General features: G+C 35.1%; 1 protein-coding gene across 1 annotated transcript; it reads left to right on the forward strand.

Annotated features, from left to right (window-relative positions):
• The first annotated feature begins 53 nt into the window (after positions 1 to 53).
• LOC117925907 (putative disease resistance protein At3g14460) lies at positions 54 to 9097 on the forward strand. The gene is made up of 4 exons (XM_034845017.1): positions 54 to 495; positions 1021 to 1599; positions 8949 to 8990; positions 9051 to 9097. The coding sequence occupies exons 1-4, from the start codon at positions 54 to 56 to the stop codon at positions 9095 to 9097; spliced, it is 1110 nt and encodes a 369-aa protein (XP_034700908.1).
• Positions 9098 to 17880: the final 8783 nt, after the last annotated feature.

A 17880-nucleotide genomic window follows, 5' to 3' on the forward strand; every position in this document is an offset into this window, starting at 1 on the left:
TACAAACATTGATGTTATTGGGATGTCATTGTCTTGTTGAATTACCCTTAAAGATGGAAAAATTGATTAATTTGCGTTACCTTGATATTCGTTATACTTTGGTGAAGGAGATGCCAAGTGATATGTGTAAGCTAAATAATTTACAATCACTTTCTACATTTATTGTGGGCCAAAATGGTGGGTTAAGATTGGAAGCATTGAGGGAGCTTTCGGGAAGTCTTGTCATTTCAAAGGTGCAGAATGTTGTATGTGATAGGGATGCATTAGAAGCTAATATGAAGGATAAAAAGTACCTTGATGAGTTGGAGTTTGAGTGGGATTATGAGAACACTGATGTTGGTGGTGTTGTGCAAAGTAGAATGGATATACTCAGCAGCTTACAGCCACATACAAACCTCAAGAGACTCCATATTAATTCTTTTAGTGGTTTAAGCTTTCCAGCTTGGGTAGGAGATCCTTCATTCTTCAATCGTGTTGACCTGGGGCTTCAGAATTGTAACAATTGCTCGTCATTGCCACCACTCGGGCAGCTACCCTCTCTTAAACATCTTTCTATCTTAGAAATGAAAGGAGTTAAAATGGTGGGTAGTGAATTTTATGGGAAATGCTTCTTCCTCCAACACAATTAAGCCCTCCTTCCCGTCCCTACAAACTCTAAGATTCGGGAAGATGTACAACTGGGAGAAATGGTTATGTTGTGGATGCAGACGTGGAGAATTCCCTCGTCTTCAGGAGCTTTGTATAAATGAATGTCCCAAACTCACTGGGAAATTACCAAAATAGCTTCGTTCATTGAAGAAACTTGAAATCATTGATTGTGAGTTGCTTTTGGGCTCCCTCCGAGCTCCTCAAATCCGTGAATGGAAAATGTCGTATCATGGTAAATTTCGGTTGAAAAGGCCAGCTTGTGGGTTCACTGATCTCGAAACTTCAGAAATTGAAATTTCAGACATCTCTCAATTTGAAGAACTGCCACCACGAATACAGATGCTAACAATCAGAGAATGTGATTCGATAGAGTGGGTATTGGAGGAGGGAATGCTACAAAGAAGCACTTGTCTTCTCCAACATTTGCGCATCACAAGTTGTCGTTTCTCCAGACCCTTGCACAGTGTTGGTTTACCCACTACATTGAAGTCACTAATTATCTGGGAGTGTACCAAACGGGAGTGTACCAAGGAATGTCGTATCCATTCCTTGAACATTTATCCATTCTTGCTGTTAGCAGCCGTAATTCTTTCTCATTATCTTTCTCATTAAGCATCTTTCCACGGTTGAACAATCTCTACATCTCTGATTTCGAAGGGCTTGAATTCCTCTCCATCTCCGTTTCAGAGGGGGACCCCACGTCTCTAAATAGTTCGGAAATCAAAGAGTGCCCTGATGTTGAATATATTGAATTGCCTGCTCTGGAGTCTGCACGCTATAAGATCTCCAGTTGCAGGAAGCTGAAGTTGCTGGCGCACACACACTCATCGTTGCAGGAATTGAGGTTAATAGATTGTCCAGAATTGTTGTTTCAGAGAGATGGTTTGCCCTCCGACCTGCGTGAAGTTGCAATTTTATCCTGCAACCAACTCACATCTCAGGTGGACTGGGGTTTGCAAAGACTGGCCTCTCTTACAAAATTCACAATCAATGATGGATGCCAAGACATGGAATCATTTCCCAATGAGTCCCTACTGCCCTCCACACTTACCTCTCTTCACATATCTAATCTTCCGAATCTCAAGTCTCTGGGTAGCAACGAGCTTCGACATCTTACCTCTCTAACAACATTATCCATCTTCATTAAAAAACAGACTTATTTAAAACAAGTCTCGTATAAAAGATGGCAAGGATATGTACTCATCATTGGACCAGCGAAACAATATCCATGAATCTTACTTTGGCTCAATGCATACAAATATTATAGATCAAAAATAAACTTGATAATCCTAGTCAAATAAATAGATAAATAAATTAACTAGGCAAAACAAGCCTTAAACTCTAACAAATTGAAGTCTTTTGTACAAATCCTTTTCTGTCATTCAACTCTATCTAGAGTCAAATTAATGTCAAGTCTAGACTTCAAGAAAAGATAGGTCTCCTTGAAGGAAAGGAACAAAAATAAAGTAAATGCGCACATTAGTTGTTAAAGAAATGCAGTTGGCATTGATTACATTAGAAGTTGAAATCCAATAGTACTAAGCTATGTACCATCCTAATATTATTTGCTTTAATTAAAATAGTTTATGTGCTATCATAATAAAATCATGCGATTTGTCCAAAGGAGAGAAAAAAAAAAATAGAACAATTGGTCATTGACAAAAGCATCACAATATCTATGCTCTTGATCTGCCAACTCACTTGGGACTGGTTGAAATTTTTTTTAAAGAATGACATCAGGAATCAACAACTCTTAGAATTTAAAAGAGTTAAATCCAAAACAGAACTTTCAAAAATTTCCTGAAACAAAGTTTTACTAGATTCTTAATTTCTTTGAAGGAATCAATACAATATTATATTAAAACTAATCATTCCTCTTTCATTTGGTTCTTGGCAATGCAAAGTGAAAGAGAGAAAATTATGAATCTTAATTGCAACAACCAATCTATAGAGGAGAGTGCATCATCAAATTGAATACAAATGATAAACTACCACAGGAAGTGGGGAAAAAGAAAAACAGAGAAATGTATAAGTTGAATTATTATGCTTACAGTTGTGAAGTTCATGGGTTCCATTGGATTCCAAGAAATGGAATTAGTTCTTGCAACAAGAAAATATATGTTAGAGTTTGTATTAGAAAAGGAAAATACGTTAAAATTGATAAAACTACCAAATAATATTTTGGTTTCAACTAAGAAAATTAGCATATAAAATGCTCCATAAGAGAAACATAACAGTATTTGTGTGAAACCATGTTTATTTGTTTTTCCTTCTCTCTTTCTGATCATGAACAACAAAAACCATTAATTAATGATAAAAAAAGGACGTAAGGGATGACCATATCTTAAAGAAAGAAAACTAAAAATATAATTGAATCAACAAAATACAACTGAACCAGCAGAAGACAAGGACGACCAATTGCCCCAGTTCCAAGGGCCTAAATTTTCTAAGAAACTTGAGACATAACTATGGTTGAATCACCCACCACTGAGAAGTTGTTAAAATCCAAAGAAATGGTATAAATCCTCTAACTAATGCATGTTTTTTTAATAACAAAATTTTGTCTGGAGGCTATTCATGTAAAATGATAGAGTAGTTGTAAATTTCTTAATTAGAAAGAGTGATTCTTCAACATTTCCATGTCCATATTTGTGTGTGTTTCTAATATCTATCTATACATATGGATTCCCATATATATATATATATATATATATATATATATATATATATATATATATATATATATATATATATATATATATATATATATATATATTCAAAGTTTCAAACTCCTATGAATTTGAGTTACCAAGAATGAGCATTCTTCTTATTAGCATTGTAAAAATATTTGCTCCAGTCAGATACTGTTTGAGGTTTTGTTCTTTCACTTAATTCCAAGGTGAGGTAAGGTTGGATGCAGAAATTTATGTGAGAGGTTCTCAAGTGCTCCAGAGTCCTGTTTTGGGAAGTCCATACATCCAGGCTACCATAGTCAGAGCAAGCCTAAAGGCAGAAATTGATGTGAGAGGGTTTCAAACTAGTCTTATTTTGGGAATCCCATGCCCCCCAGCTATTGTTGTTAAGTTTTTATTTTTATTTATTATTATAGAGGATTCCTATGTTAGTTTTTTTTTTGTCAAAAAAAAAAAAATAGAGGGTAAGTTTTTTATTCAATCAAAGAACTTTGTCTATAGTGTGAAAATGAAGTAGAGCATATTGATTCAAAGGGGAAATTTGAGCTATGAATTATTTCCTTTATATTGGAATCATGATAATCAAGATGGGGAGAATACTTAGCTAGTTCAATTAGTAATCCTAAATTATATGGTCAATGTCTGTAGTTTATTAGCAAAAAAATTAAGATTCAGTTAGTAATTAGTACAACTGCAAGCTTAATGCAAAAGGTTTTCTGGTAATATTTACCTTACAGTAGCAGTGAAGGGCTGGTGATTATTATGAAATATGTAAGCCAAAGAGAAATGCTTAGTCTATTGAATCATAATTTCTTGCATGCATAGTTTCAAAGAGGCCTGAATAATAGGGTTCAGACACATGCTTATTGAGAGTAGATTCTTTAGTGGTCAATTCTTGGGCCACCTCAATTAATAAGGGTTCTTAATGGTATGTCATTACTTGAGAAAGGTTCTAGGGGTAAGTTACAGTTGAATTCCTAGGTAAGCCAATTAGGATGTTGAATTCTTGGCAAAAAGAGGTCAAATATTGGGAATTTTAGAGAAGATCATCTTCCCCCTTAAGTGGTTTTGGATGGCTCCTTTGTTTGCTTTGTATTATGTTTTTATTGAATTTATTCTTGGTTGCTTTGTTTTGAAGGCTTCCTATCTTTTCTTATAGTTGCTTTTCTAATTTATCAATTAACTTTCTCATTTCTTATCCCAAAACAATCAAGAAATAAGTAAATAAAGAAATAATAAAATAAAGAAACTAGTAATTGATTTGGAAGCTGCCAAGACATCTGGTTCTTTAGGATTAAATCGAATAGATATAACCTTGTCATTTTCCCATTGAGAAGTGTTGACAGGTTGAGACCTATTTATACAAGGCACATCAACATTAAAAAGATAAAATCACATTTATTTAAATAGTTTTTAAAGGATAGAGACAAACATAGAAAGATGATGAAGCTAATTGGGATAAGCATGTTTTCCTTTATGGCTTTTAAACTAGATTTTTGTAGTATGCTTCCTAGGAACATATCCCAAATAATTGCAGAACAAATATATGGCTAGGACAAAGTGGTTATGCTCGTGTACCTTTAAATCCATTCCAGAGACTTATGAATTAAATTAAGTCATGAAAAGCATATGACTTTCATGTGAGCACCCTTTTTTCAATCCTCTTACTACTTATAAACTGGGCAATGAAATACCTCAACTTTTTTCTCAAGCCTACTCTGTTTTTTCTCAAGCAATGAAATACCAGTTTAAAAGAACATACCTACCTTCTTTGTTTATTTTTCTCCAAGAAACAAAATATAAAGGAACATTTATAAATCTATATGAAAATCTTACCTGAAAATACACTTAACCTCAAGGAGGTGCTCGTACCAATTTTTGACAGCCTCGTGATATTCATGATGTTTCCATTCCCTTGGGAGAAGTTGTGCAACATATAAGATACACTAGCTTATTCAACATTTTAGGATGAATATAATGGAAACAATTTTAAACTAAGAGGTTTGTTGACATTACATGGGACTATCAAAGTCCTAAAAATAAACTAACTTAACAGCATCTAATTAAGTTAGGATGAAATGATAGAAAAGTTTTTAAAATAAGAAGTTAGCTGACAATACAGTGGAAATGATAGAAAAGATAGTTTGTAAGTGATTAACATGGTGAAGGCAAAGGAACTAGTACTAGTGGTCTGATGGTAGAGAGATGTTACCAGAATGTGCTATCTACCCAGGGTTACTGATCAAAACTAATAAACAGCCTGCTGCAGAGAAACTTAACTCTTGGAGCCCACTTTGAACTTGGCCAGGAAATGACAGAGAATCAGAACCATCTTCAAGCCTAGACATATTTTGAGACTCCAAAGGTTCACAACCATCATTTTGAGGGCTCACCTCTCTCCTACTAACCATAGATGTAGAAGAGCTAAAATCAAACCTAATGGTTCTTTTCTCCAACTTGCTATTGTAAGATAACTCATTGATTATGCAACTGCTATTATTTGATTCTTCAACTACAAAAACAAGAGCAAGGTTCTCCACTTAGGTTTTGTACTAAAACCATTACAACTTTCTAGTAGGCTTTTCTAAGAGAAAAATTCAACTTGGAAAAAGGCAAACACACTATTGAATAGGAATTGTTGAAATAACCAGAAATCAAAGTTCTAAAAAAAAACAACTTTAACCTTTTGCTTAGCTAACAAACTTTCATTTCTTTCCTATAATGAAATATGCATAAGACTGCAAGTACACAAACACAAAATGTGAAAGAGATTAAAAATAAAAATAACCAACTGTAAGCCTCCATGAGGGAAAAGAATATTTAAAAAATAATAATGAACAACATCAACCAAATTTTGTTATCTTATCAATCAAAGGAAAAAAAAATTTGAATTTATCATGTTACTTTAGAACTTGGCAAGTGTGAACCATTTTGTGAAAGTATTACAGTTGACCAACTGGTTCTAATGTATTCATAAACAAGGAGTAAGTCATGATTCCTCAACAATTGCAATTTCAAGTGGGTTCAACGCAAGTCATAAAAAAATTAAAAACAAAGATTTTTCCAATGAAGTTTTATAGCATGTTTTCATGGTTTGTGGGTAAACAAAGTGTGTGCCACTTGTTAATGTGCCTTGTAGAGTTGCTTGGGATTGTGATGCAGGGTTATTACCAAATTTAATGTTCTCACCCAAGTTGTGCATGTTTTCCACTACCTACCAATATTATTATGTATTCAGCAAGACCATTAATCTAAGAATTGTTCCCAATCATGTCAATCCATTCACAAATTTTAATATTCTCTACCCCACTTTTAGTAGCTTTTTGTAGATATTTTTTTTCTCTCAACAAAATTATATGATGAAGGCATGTTATCATTATATATTTCTTCTTAAACTAACATTATCTTTAATCAAATATTAAACATCTTAAGATTCATTTATTTTTCTAACTACTTAAATCCTTAGAATTTAAGATCATTTGGCAGGGTATCAAACTTTTCTTCTTAAAGATTCTTGATTTTAAGTGATCCAAGTTCTAAAATATAATAAAAATTATAGCTTGGTTGGTTTGGTTTAGCCAAAAATATACAAATTTTGAAGTGAACCCATTCACACCAAATCAATCCTTATCTAAATATAACCACACTTACAGAAAAATATCTATCCAGGATATATTAAAGTCAAGCCAACAAAGTTTCCATTGAACCACAAACCAACCTTGTAAACCACTGTCTTTATAGCATATGGGGCACCAAATGAAAATTTCAAACATCAGTTTCATGTCTGACTTCAGTTCTGAATATTAACAATCCAGCCGCTCAAAGTTAGTTTTTCTTGCTTCAAAAGTTAAAATAGGCATTAAATTCCTGCTATTGAAATCTTAAAAATGAATTAGGAGACCTTAGATAGGAAATTCAAGAATTTAAAGTAATACTGAGAAAACTATAAAATTCTTTCAAATCCTAAGATGTTTTATATGATATAGAGAAAAATAAGAGAAAATTTAGAGCATTAACCTGACATGTCATCTTTGGCATAAATATTCAAGCCAAATCGTATGTATAAAGTAAAATAGTTAGGGCTGAACAATAAAAAATAAATTAATTAATTAGTTGTAAAACAATAGTTAGGGTTGGACAGAAACTATAAGAATACTTCAATGCTTCAAGTGGAAAGGATGAGAAGAGAATATTTACTGACCTTAGACAAAGTTTGAAAGTCTTCACCATGAAGATGTGTTAAAAGAAAATGACCTTGGCAATGGTGGATTTGTTTCATACAGATTTTGCAAGGAATAATTTTGCTCACTGGCTACTCGTTGTAAGTTCGATTTCTAGTCGATTGCTGGAACCTTGAACTTTAAGAATGGGGCAATTTGTTGTCATAGGTGTTTCAAAGAAATTGCTAGTAGACTGCCCCTGGTGTGGGTGTCAGTGTGAAATACACTCTCCAGTAGGTCTTCAATATCTGGTTGTAGCATGAAAGTTCTTCTCAGAGTGAAAGAGAGCTCGATATGTCTTGGTGGGTTTGAAAGGGAACTCGATTTGTTCGGGGACATGTTCGGCGGTGTGATGAAATTTCAAAAAAGAGTACATATAATATGTTAACAAATGACACTTTACCAAGTGTCTTAGATATAAAAAAGTGAATTTTTTAAGGGCGCTTTTATAAAGCGCCAAGAATTTATACAATAAGCGCTATTATTACCCAACCTTCTAGCAAGCACCATTGTAGGTTGGAAATGTTGACACTTTTTAAAAGTGCCAAGAAAGTGAACGTCATTGTATACAATTTTTGTAGTAGTGAATGAGTGACTTGTCTTATTCCATATACTCATGAGCCTCTAATTCTATTCTAGGGACTAATTTATTGATATTTACCACAGGCTTTCAATATGTTCTCACTAGACATTTGGCAATGATCTTTCTTCAATGACTCCCCACGGAAGACAACACCCAAGATACATGCCCTCAACTCTTTCATTGGTAATTTTCAACACCCAAGGTCAACTCCCCTTGGACAATCACAATAGCTCTACTCATGGACAATCATAAGAATCTTTATACACTTCTCAACTCTATTCAAGAATTATAGATTAACAAAAGTCAATTTTATGCTCTGTTTGTTTGGTACAAGTCAGGAACAAAGATATCAAGAATGAACAAAGATTTCTTCCCAAGTAGCTCATACCAAACAAAGTCACTTATATTTTCTCCATGACTCAAGTACATTACCTTTCGAATGGGCAAGGCCGATTTCTGATTTTCTCTTACATAAGCATACATGGGCACATTTATGGTTAGAGAAATATTTTAATTGCTTTGGTCCATTTTCTGAGGGTAAAACAGAGGAGACGCTCTTCGTAATCTGCAAATTACAAGTTGTTCTTACATCATTTTGTGGATTGTATGAGGTCAAAATGTGTGATATCTTATACCTAACCAGAAAGAAACAGGTATGTTTTCTTTTGGCTTATGCTTTTCAATAAATAAGGATTTGTTGCTTGAATTTGTAACAAAATTATCTCGAAGGTTTTTGGGGATGGAAGGTGGAGTGAGGAAGGTTCTTCTTTTTCAGTGCCTAAAACCTTAACTGGTATTAAACAGGGAAATGGCAAGGACGCTACTACAATGGCTTCTATGTTTCTGGTACTGAATTGGTCAAGTCTGGTCATGTTTGAATGAGGTTGCTCTGTATTGGTTTGGCAGTCAGCATTTTACCAGAGATGGTGTTTGTTATGCTTCTGCTTGCATAAATTGAGAGATTAGCAATTAGTCACATTTGAAAGGCAAGGATACAAGAATATAACATCTTTGTCATGATTTTGATGCATTTGTTTCTTTCCTAATTTTGATGTCATTTTGTTCTTGTTTTGGTTTTTCTTAGATCTTCTGTATACATGGTGTTGCTGTTGGGATGATCACTTAGATCACTCTCATTTTCTTAGAATTGACAATGTTCCCGTGCTTCCCTCATTGGAGGAATTCCCATTGTTTGTATCAGCAGAGTCAGATGTTTAGAAAGACTTTGACATCCTGGCGAATACTGTAACTTGATTCGTTCTCATTCAATTTCCTAATTCTGAATAGAAGGAATGAAGCACGTTATGTTAAGCTTCATCACTTTCTTTATGCAATAGACAAGTCTGCTCAAGCTCTTAGTTCTAGGGCACCTAATCTGCAAGAATTGATCAAATATTACTTTAATTGGAATTTTCCAGAACATTGCCAGAGATGAATTACAAAGATCACACCAGCTTTTGCCTTTTTTTCCATGTCCCACAACAGCTATGTACTTTAGCTTATAGGTCATGAAGGATTAAGCAATTAAAGAAGATAGGAGTCATCATCATCACAAGTCACAGCATATAATAAATAAGAAATAGAAATTTAAAGGTGAAACATGAAATCCATTAACTTATACCCCAAATGATACCGAAACATGCCTCTGACTAGTTGTTGGTTTTAGAATCTAGAAGTGCTGGAAGCAACAACCAAAAGTTGTATATGAGACAACGAAAATGTCTACTCTTATTGAATGATAAATGTAACATTTATACACAAGTTTGCAATAGAAAACAATAGAAAAGCAGCAAAAATAGCTGGAACTAACAGCTATTTCTTATAAAATAGCAACAACAGCATAACAGCTCCATGAAACTCTATCAGGTTCATTGACTAAGTTGTTTTATGGTTGTAGCCTCAATTTCAGCATCTCTTGACACCTCAACAGCCTTCTTAACAGATTCCTAAGCTTCCTTAATTCAAAAACAACTTTCACACGTCTTCCAGCATGTTTGTAGCTACTAAGGCATTTTGCTCAACACTCCTCCTTGACTTGGGAGCTACAAACTCCAAGTCTTTCTCTGAGAAATTCAAACCTAGCTCTTGGTAGAGCTTTTGTTAGAATATCAGCATTTTGTACTTTTGTTTTACAATGTACCAAAGTTACTTCTCTATCATGTTGTATTTCCCTTAAGAAATAAAACTTGATTTTGAAGTGCTTTGTCTTGCCATGGAATACTAGATTACTTGCAATTGAAATTGCAACTTGACTGTCAACAAAGACTTGCGTGCTCCCAGTTTGCTCCATGTTTAAGTATGTTAGCAGTTTTCTTATCCAAAGTGCTTGATTTGCAGCAGTAGCAGCAGCAATGTACTCTGCTTCAGCTGTGGATTGTGCCACGATATCCTATTTTTTAGAGCACCAAGAGAAAAAACCTGAACCAAAACTAAAGCAATAACCTGATGTGCTTCTCAAATCATCAACGTAGCCAGCCCACTCACTATCAGAAAATCCATGAAAATGAAAATTCTGCACCTGCTTGAACTTAATGCCAAAGTCAATAGTGCCTTTTATATATCTCACAATACGTTTTGCTACCTGCAAGTGAATTTCACTAGCATAATGCATGTATTTTGAGAGTAGACCTGGCCTTGTTGGAATCAAATACATCAAGCATCCAATCATGCTTTTGTATAACTCTTCATTTACTTTTTTAGCACTATCTTCTTTGCAAAACTTTTCTTTTTGATTCATAGGAGTGGTTGTGGGCTTGCATTCCTCCATCTTAAACTTTTTTAGAATTTCCTTTGCATACTTCTATTGACAGATGAATATCTCGTGCTGATTCTGATGCACTTCCATTCCCAAGAAATAAGACATGTCTCCAAGATCTGTCATCTCAAAGACCTCCTCCATTTCAGTTTTGAATTTATCCATTAAACATTGATTGCTTCCTGTTACAAGCAAATCATCAACATATAATGAAATAATAAGTATGTCAACATCAATTTTTCTAATGTAGAGTGTGGATTCACTCTGACTTTTTTTAAACCCCAGACCAAGCAGATGTACATTAATCTTGTTGTACCAGGCTCTAGGGGCTTGCTTCAAGCCATACAAGGCTTTCTTTAGTTGATAAACCTTGTCTTCTTTGTCTTTTACTGCAAATCCTTCAGGTTGCTCCACAAATATTTCCTCCTTAAGGTAACCATTTAGAAAAGCTAATTTTACATCTAGCTGATAGATTTTCCAACCCTTTTGAGCAGCCAAAACTAGCAACATCCTTATTGTATCCAACCTTGCTACAGGTGCAAAGTTTTTGAAAAATCCACACCGAATATTTGAGCATAACCTTTGACAACCAACTTGGCTATATGTTTGTTTACAGAACCATCATAATTGAGTTTGGTTCTATTAACCCACTTGACACCAATGGCCTTTTTATGTGTTGGTCTGTCAACTAGCTCCCAAGTGTTGTTTTTCTCTATCATGCTGAGCTCCTCCTGCATTGCAACCCTCCCTTTTTTATTCTCAACGGCTTCATTAAAACCTGCAGGCTCAAACACAGCCACATTACACCTTTGATAAATATTAGAAAGTGATTTGGTGCCTCTTAAAGGAATGTCATCAATATTTTCATCAAGAAACTTAAAATTTTGATTTTTTTTAGCATCCCAACTCCATTTATCATTCTCCATGAATTTGACATCTCTGCTAACAATGACTTTGTCAGCATGAGGCATATAGACTCTATAAGTCTTTGATTGGCTGCTGTATCCTACAAAGATCCCAGCTTCTGCCTTTTTATCCAACTTGTCCCATTTAATCTGAGGCACATAACAAAAACAAAGGCAACCAAATATTTTTAAGTTTAACAATAGAGGTTTATATCCAAACCAAGCCTCGAAAAGAGTCTTTTTTTGCAAAGCTTTGGTTGGGAGTCTATTCAGTAGAAACACTATAGTGTTTGCGGCTTCAAGCTATAACTTTTTTGGTAGTCCTTTCTCATGCAAAAGGCATCTTGACATCTCCATTATAGTCCTATTCTTCCTCTCCGCCACTCCATTCTATTGTGGTGTGTAAGGTGCAGTCAATTTGTGCTGTATGCTTGCTTCTTCACAGAAATTGTTGAATCTTTCAGAAGTATATTCAGTGCCATTATTTGTCCTTATAACCTGTATGATGGCACCACTTTGGTTTTCTACTAGGGCCTTGTACTTCCAAAATACATCAGCAACCTCAGATTTAAAATTTAGGAAAAAAATCCAACAATATCTGGTATAATCATCTATAAAGGCAATGTAGTACTTACTACCCTTCAGAAATGGTGTTCTCTGAGGTCCTCCAACATCAGTGTGTACAAGTTGGAGCTTGTGTGATGATCTCCATGTAGATTTCTTTGCGAAAGGAAGTCTGGATTGTTTTCCATACTGACAGGCTATGCAAGTAGGAAGATTTTGCTTCAGGTTAGGTAAACCTATTGCAAGTTGATTCTTCTTCATGTAGAGCACTCCATTATGATGAAAATGCCCCAATCTCTTATGCCATAAAGCTGTGACATTATTTTCTTGAGAAACAGCAACCTACTCTTCCTTAAGCATATTCAAGGCAAAGTTTTTGCCTCTCATCTTGATCTTGAACACATCTTTTCCATTTCCATCCTTGATCATATAGAACTTGTCCTCAAATAGCACCTTGAAACCTTTCTCAAGTAGCTGCCCAACACTCAAGAGATTTTGATCAATATTAGGAACAAATAAAACATCAGGGATAAGTTTCAAACCTGAGAGACTTTCAATGGCAACAGTCCCTTTGCCCCTTGCTAAGATGTATTCCCCATTTCCAATTCTTACTTTGGAAACGGTTGTTTTGTCGAGTTCCTTGAAAAGCCATTGATCATAAGTCATGTGGTTTGTGCAACCATTGTCTATGAGCCAACTTTCAGACGCGTTTTTGCTGGAAAAATAGGTGGCAACAAACAACTGTTCTTCATGATATTGATCAACAGCTGCAACCTTGATCTCTCATTCTTGTTGTGTTTTGCATACCTTCTCCATATGGCCTAACTGACCACAATTGTTGCACTTGACATCTGGCCTCCACCAACACTTTTGTGGAGGATGATTTGTTTTTTTGCAATGAGGGCAAGGTGGATGGGCTTCTTTCTGATTCTTTTTATTATTGCTTGACTTGTTGTTCTTCTTGTTTTTCTTTCTGTCTTTGCTGAAATCATTGTTTTGTGATTTGGCTTGGAATGTTCCCTCAACAGATCCTTCTTGTCTCATCATTCTCCTTTGTTCTAAGGCCTGCAAAGCATTAACAATTTCTGCCAAAGATATACTTAACAGATCTTTAGAGTTTTCCAAGGAAGAGATTGTGGCTTCATATTTTTCAAGCAGAGTTACTAAGATTTTCTGAACAATTCTTTCATCAGAAAATTCCTTACCATACAATCTTACCTTGTTTGCTATGCTAAGTAGTTGTTCAACATAATCTTTGATAGTTTGAGACTCTTTCATTATGCTCATTTCAAATTCTCGGATTAAATTCATTACCTGCATATTCTGCACCCTTTCATTCCCCTGGTACTCATTTTTTAGATACTCCCAGATTGCTGCAGCAAACTCCATTTGCATGATTCTGGTGAGAATGGAAGGTGAAACTGCAGAGAAGAGGCAGGCCTTGGCTTTCGCTTTTCTTGTGTTTCTTTCCCTGTGAATCTTCATTTGATTGATACTTGGATTGTCTCCAAGTGTTGGTACTTCATAATCTTCTTCTACTGCCTCCCAAATATCCAAAGCTTCAAGGTGGATTGTCATTCTAACAGCCCATGCTTGATAATTATCACCATTGAAAACTAGTACGGACAGAAAGCTTGTATCTCCATCCATTTGAAGGTATTTTGGATTCACTCAATCCTCACAGGTCCCTTAAGATAGAAGGCTCTGATACCAATCGTTGGTTTTAGAATCTAGAAGTGCTGGAAGCAACAACCAAAATTTGTATATGAGACAACGAAAATGTCTACTCTTATTAAATGATAAATGCAACATTTATACACAAGTTTGCAACATAAAACAATAGAAAAGCAGCAAAAATAGCTGGAACTAACAACTATTTCTTATAAAATAGCAACAGCAGCATAACAGCTACATGAAACTCTATCAGGTTCATTGACTAAGTTGTTTTATGGTTGCAGCCTCAATTTCGGCATCTCTTCTCACCTCAACAGCCTTCTTAACAGATTCATAAGCTTCCTCAATTCAAAAACAACTTTCACACGTCTTCCAGCATTTTTGTAGCTACTAGGGCATTTTGCTCAACACTAGTTATTCACAGACAGATAATAAACATGTCTTCTATTTCAGATATCTCAGCTAGTCCTTTGACCATCCCTCATGAGTCACCTTCATTAACTGGTGCTAAGAGCTTCTGCAAAGGCGCCTGAAGATGCTGTTATTTTAGTTCTAGGAATATGATTTGTATTATACAAGGAGATATTGGGTGTGTTACTACCAAAGCTAAGAAAAATCCTTTTGGTTTCAAAAATGATGTCTTCCTCTCAATTAACCATTTGTTAGTGGATACATACATTTTATGTGCATCTGTCCATGTCTTTGCAATTGTTTTCTTTCAGGTGGTTATGACACTTCAAACTCTAATCACCCTTTAATCTTCTTGATTAGGGCATCATCTCCAATGGAAAACAGATGTCTGACTCAGTAGTCCTTTTTTCTCTGATAAACTAAACTGGCATCAATCTTTATTGTTTAGTGTCATTGTTGCATGCAAACCTGTGTTTTGAAAATCATGATGAACTATTAGATTGATGGATATCCTTTGGGTTGGGATGGTTCAAAGCTTCATAATACAAAAGACTGGCATGGGAAAGTAGCATCTTATGCTACTTTGCCCCCTTCCTTCAATTAGAGGGTTTTTTTTTTTCTTCTTCCAACACAGCAGTTGAAAACAGACACAGAATATTGGGGTCTTCTTGTACTTACCAATGATTATATGGATTTTTTGAAGTATTTTCTTCTTTGTAAGGCAGAGACATAGAAGAAGTCAAAGCACCTCTCAATATGTGTTTGAAGTACCATTTCAATCTAGCCCATTTCAGCTCAGTTGTGGTTGACATCTAAGTGTTCCTTTTAGGGCATATCTACTTGCCCTAAATTCCAATCCTTCACAGAAGTTGATGTTCAACATCTTGTGCTTCAATATACAAATTAACTTTGAAGTTGAATTGTCAATTCTGGTCTCAAATGTCCTTATACACAAATTAACTTTTAAGTTATTTCCATGGTCATAAGACATGGTGCCAAGTAGCTCTCCAGGTATAATAAGTGACTTGTCTTCTTTATATATACTCATGAGCCTCAGATTCTCCATGGGCTAATTTATTGATATTCACTGCAGGCTTTCAATTTGATTTTCTCACTGGACATTTAGAAATGATCTTTCTTTCCAATGAAACAGTACCCCATGGCTCTACCCATGGAAGACAGTAGCAAAGACACAGGCCATCTTGATATATGAACAATCACATAGCTCCTAATATCTTCATACACTTCTCAACTCTATTCAATAATTATACATTCATAGCCGCTTGTATGTTCTCCAACCATGGAGACTATCCTTCCAATCTACAAATTACCAGTTGTGTTCTTAAATCATTTTGTAGGTTCTATGTGGTTGAAATGTATGACATCTTATTGCTAACCAGAATGTGACTGGGTTGTTTTCTTTTGGCTTATACTTTTCAGTAGCTAAGGTGTTTGTGGCTTTAATTTGTCATAAAATTGTGACAAAGATTATTGGGGATGGAAGGTGGGGAGCACCAAAGTGAGGAAGTTGCTGTTGTTCATTGAAGGAATTCCAATTTCCATCTTGGTTCTCATTGTTTATATCAGTAGAAAGATTCATACATCATGAAGAATACTGTAACTTGATCCATTCACATTTAAACTTCCTAATTTTGTATAGGAATGAAGAATGGTGTTATGTTGAGCTTATTCACTCTCTTCATGCAATACAAAATTCACTCCTCTATGCAAGTTCTCATTTCTAAGGTACCTAATCCACAAAAAAAGCGGTCCAACATTACTTCAATTGGAATTTCCAGAACTATGTTACCAATGATTTACAGATATTACACAAGCTTTTGCCTTGTTTCCATCCTTCCTTACTTGAACCAAATCCATTCTAACAACTATGAACTTTTGGTTGTAACATGAAAGCAATTATTTATATCCCAAGTGTTATTAACAGACATACAGACTGACAGACTTTATTTCTCTAGAGTCTGGACAGAAAATAAAAGGAGTTGAATCAGAATAGAAAAGAAACATTCAATTCAGTTATAAATATTATTTACAACATCCCTTTCTCCTATTCATGAAATATTTCTTCATATTAACAACCTTCTATCCTGTGTTCATACTTAAAACATAAATGTACACCCACTACTATGTACAGGTGTGTGCATTATTTTCTTCTTTCCACCTTATAATTAACTTCATTCTTCTTCACGTCAAACCAATCACATGTTATCAATCAGATATGTATACCATTGCCCATGAATATTAACCGACACTGTGGTTGCTGCCACCAATATTACAGCAGTTGTCTCCACTCTATCAATCAGATCAACAGCTTTCACCCGCCAGAGTGCCATTTCTGCTAATTTTCTTCCTTGAGGGCCCTTCCCTACAAGCACTACTCCTCTTGCAGCCAAATAAACAGCATGGGATATTCTCTCAAACACGACATCCCCAGGTTGCAGGCTCTTCACCAACATCCTGCTCATAACTGCTTTCCTCGCTTGAAACTTGTCGATGTTGGTGACTTCCTCACAATCTCTTGAAAATCCACTCATGATTTCAACAATTTCTTCAATTCCTGCCTCTTCAAAAGGGTCCAAGAGCTTTGAGACTTCTTCGCCACACCTAACTACCATGTTTTCCATCTCCATAGGGTTGGCTAGTGCCAAACGGTTTAAGATTAGCATCCATCAATTCTTAGACAATTAAGGAGGGAGAGAATGAACTCCAAAATTGCGCAAGCAAATATAAGGACGGGTCATTAGAACTCAACTAGGACAAAATTTTCCTTTTCCTGGAAAAATCAAATGTTTCATGACAGGAGCCCATCTGTCTCAGTAATGTGGAGAGCTCTAATACTACCGGCTTATGTATTCATGGCAGAAGTGTGTCAACAAATATTAGCCTGTAAGGAATTTTGTACAACATAGCTTTGACATATTGAGGATTTTGGTTCAGGCCAAATGATGGAACAGTGTGACCAAAAAATATTTCTCAAGGGCCAAGCTAATTACAGTTCTACTTTTTTCCTTTTTTACCACTGTCTTTTTTCCCTTCATGGCCCTCAAATCCTAAGTACTCTGAATTTATATATAATCTATAAAGGGCCATCAAATGATGTGGAAAGAATGTGTGTGTGGATGTTAAACTACAAATTCAACAAATTGGGCTAACCCTGTTAACACCAAGGAAGAAAATATCAGGATATATCGGTAATATATCGCCAATATATCGTGTATCGGAGAAGGTGGATACGATATATAGGTAAGATATATCATCTGATGGAAATATCAGTAAATATCAGTGTCATAGATACATCGGTGATACAAGCAAAATATCGATCCTAAATGGGAAAAAATAGCTAAAATTTCAAAGATATATTGGATATAATATATCGGTGAAAAATTGGTTAAAAAGTAAATTATTATAA

The sequence above is a fragment of the Vitis riparia genome, chromosome 12 (genome assembly GCF_004353265.1).
Source record: "Vitis riparia cultivar Riparia Gloire de Montpellier isolate 1030 chromosome 12, EGFV_Vit.rip_1.0, whole genome shotgun sequence".
NCBI classification, from domain to species: domain Eukaryota; kingdom Viridiplantae; phylum Streptophyta; class Magnoliopsida; order Vitales; family Vitaceae; genus Vitis; species Vitis riparia.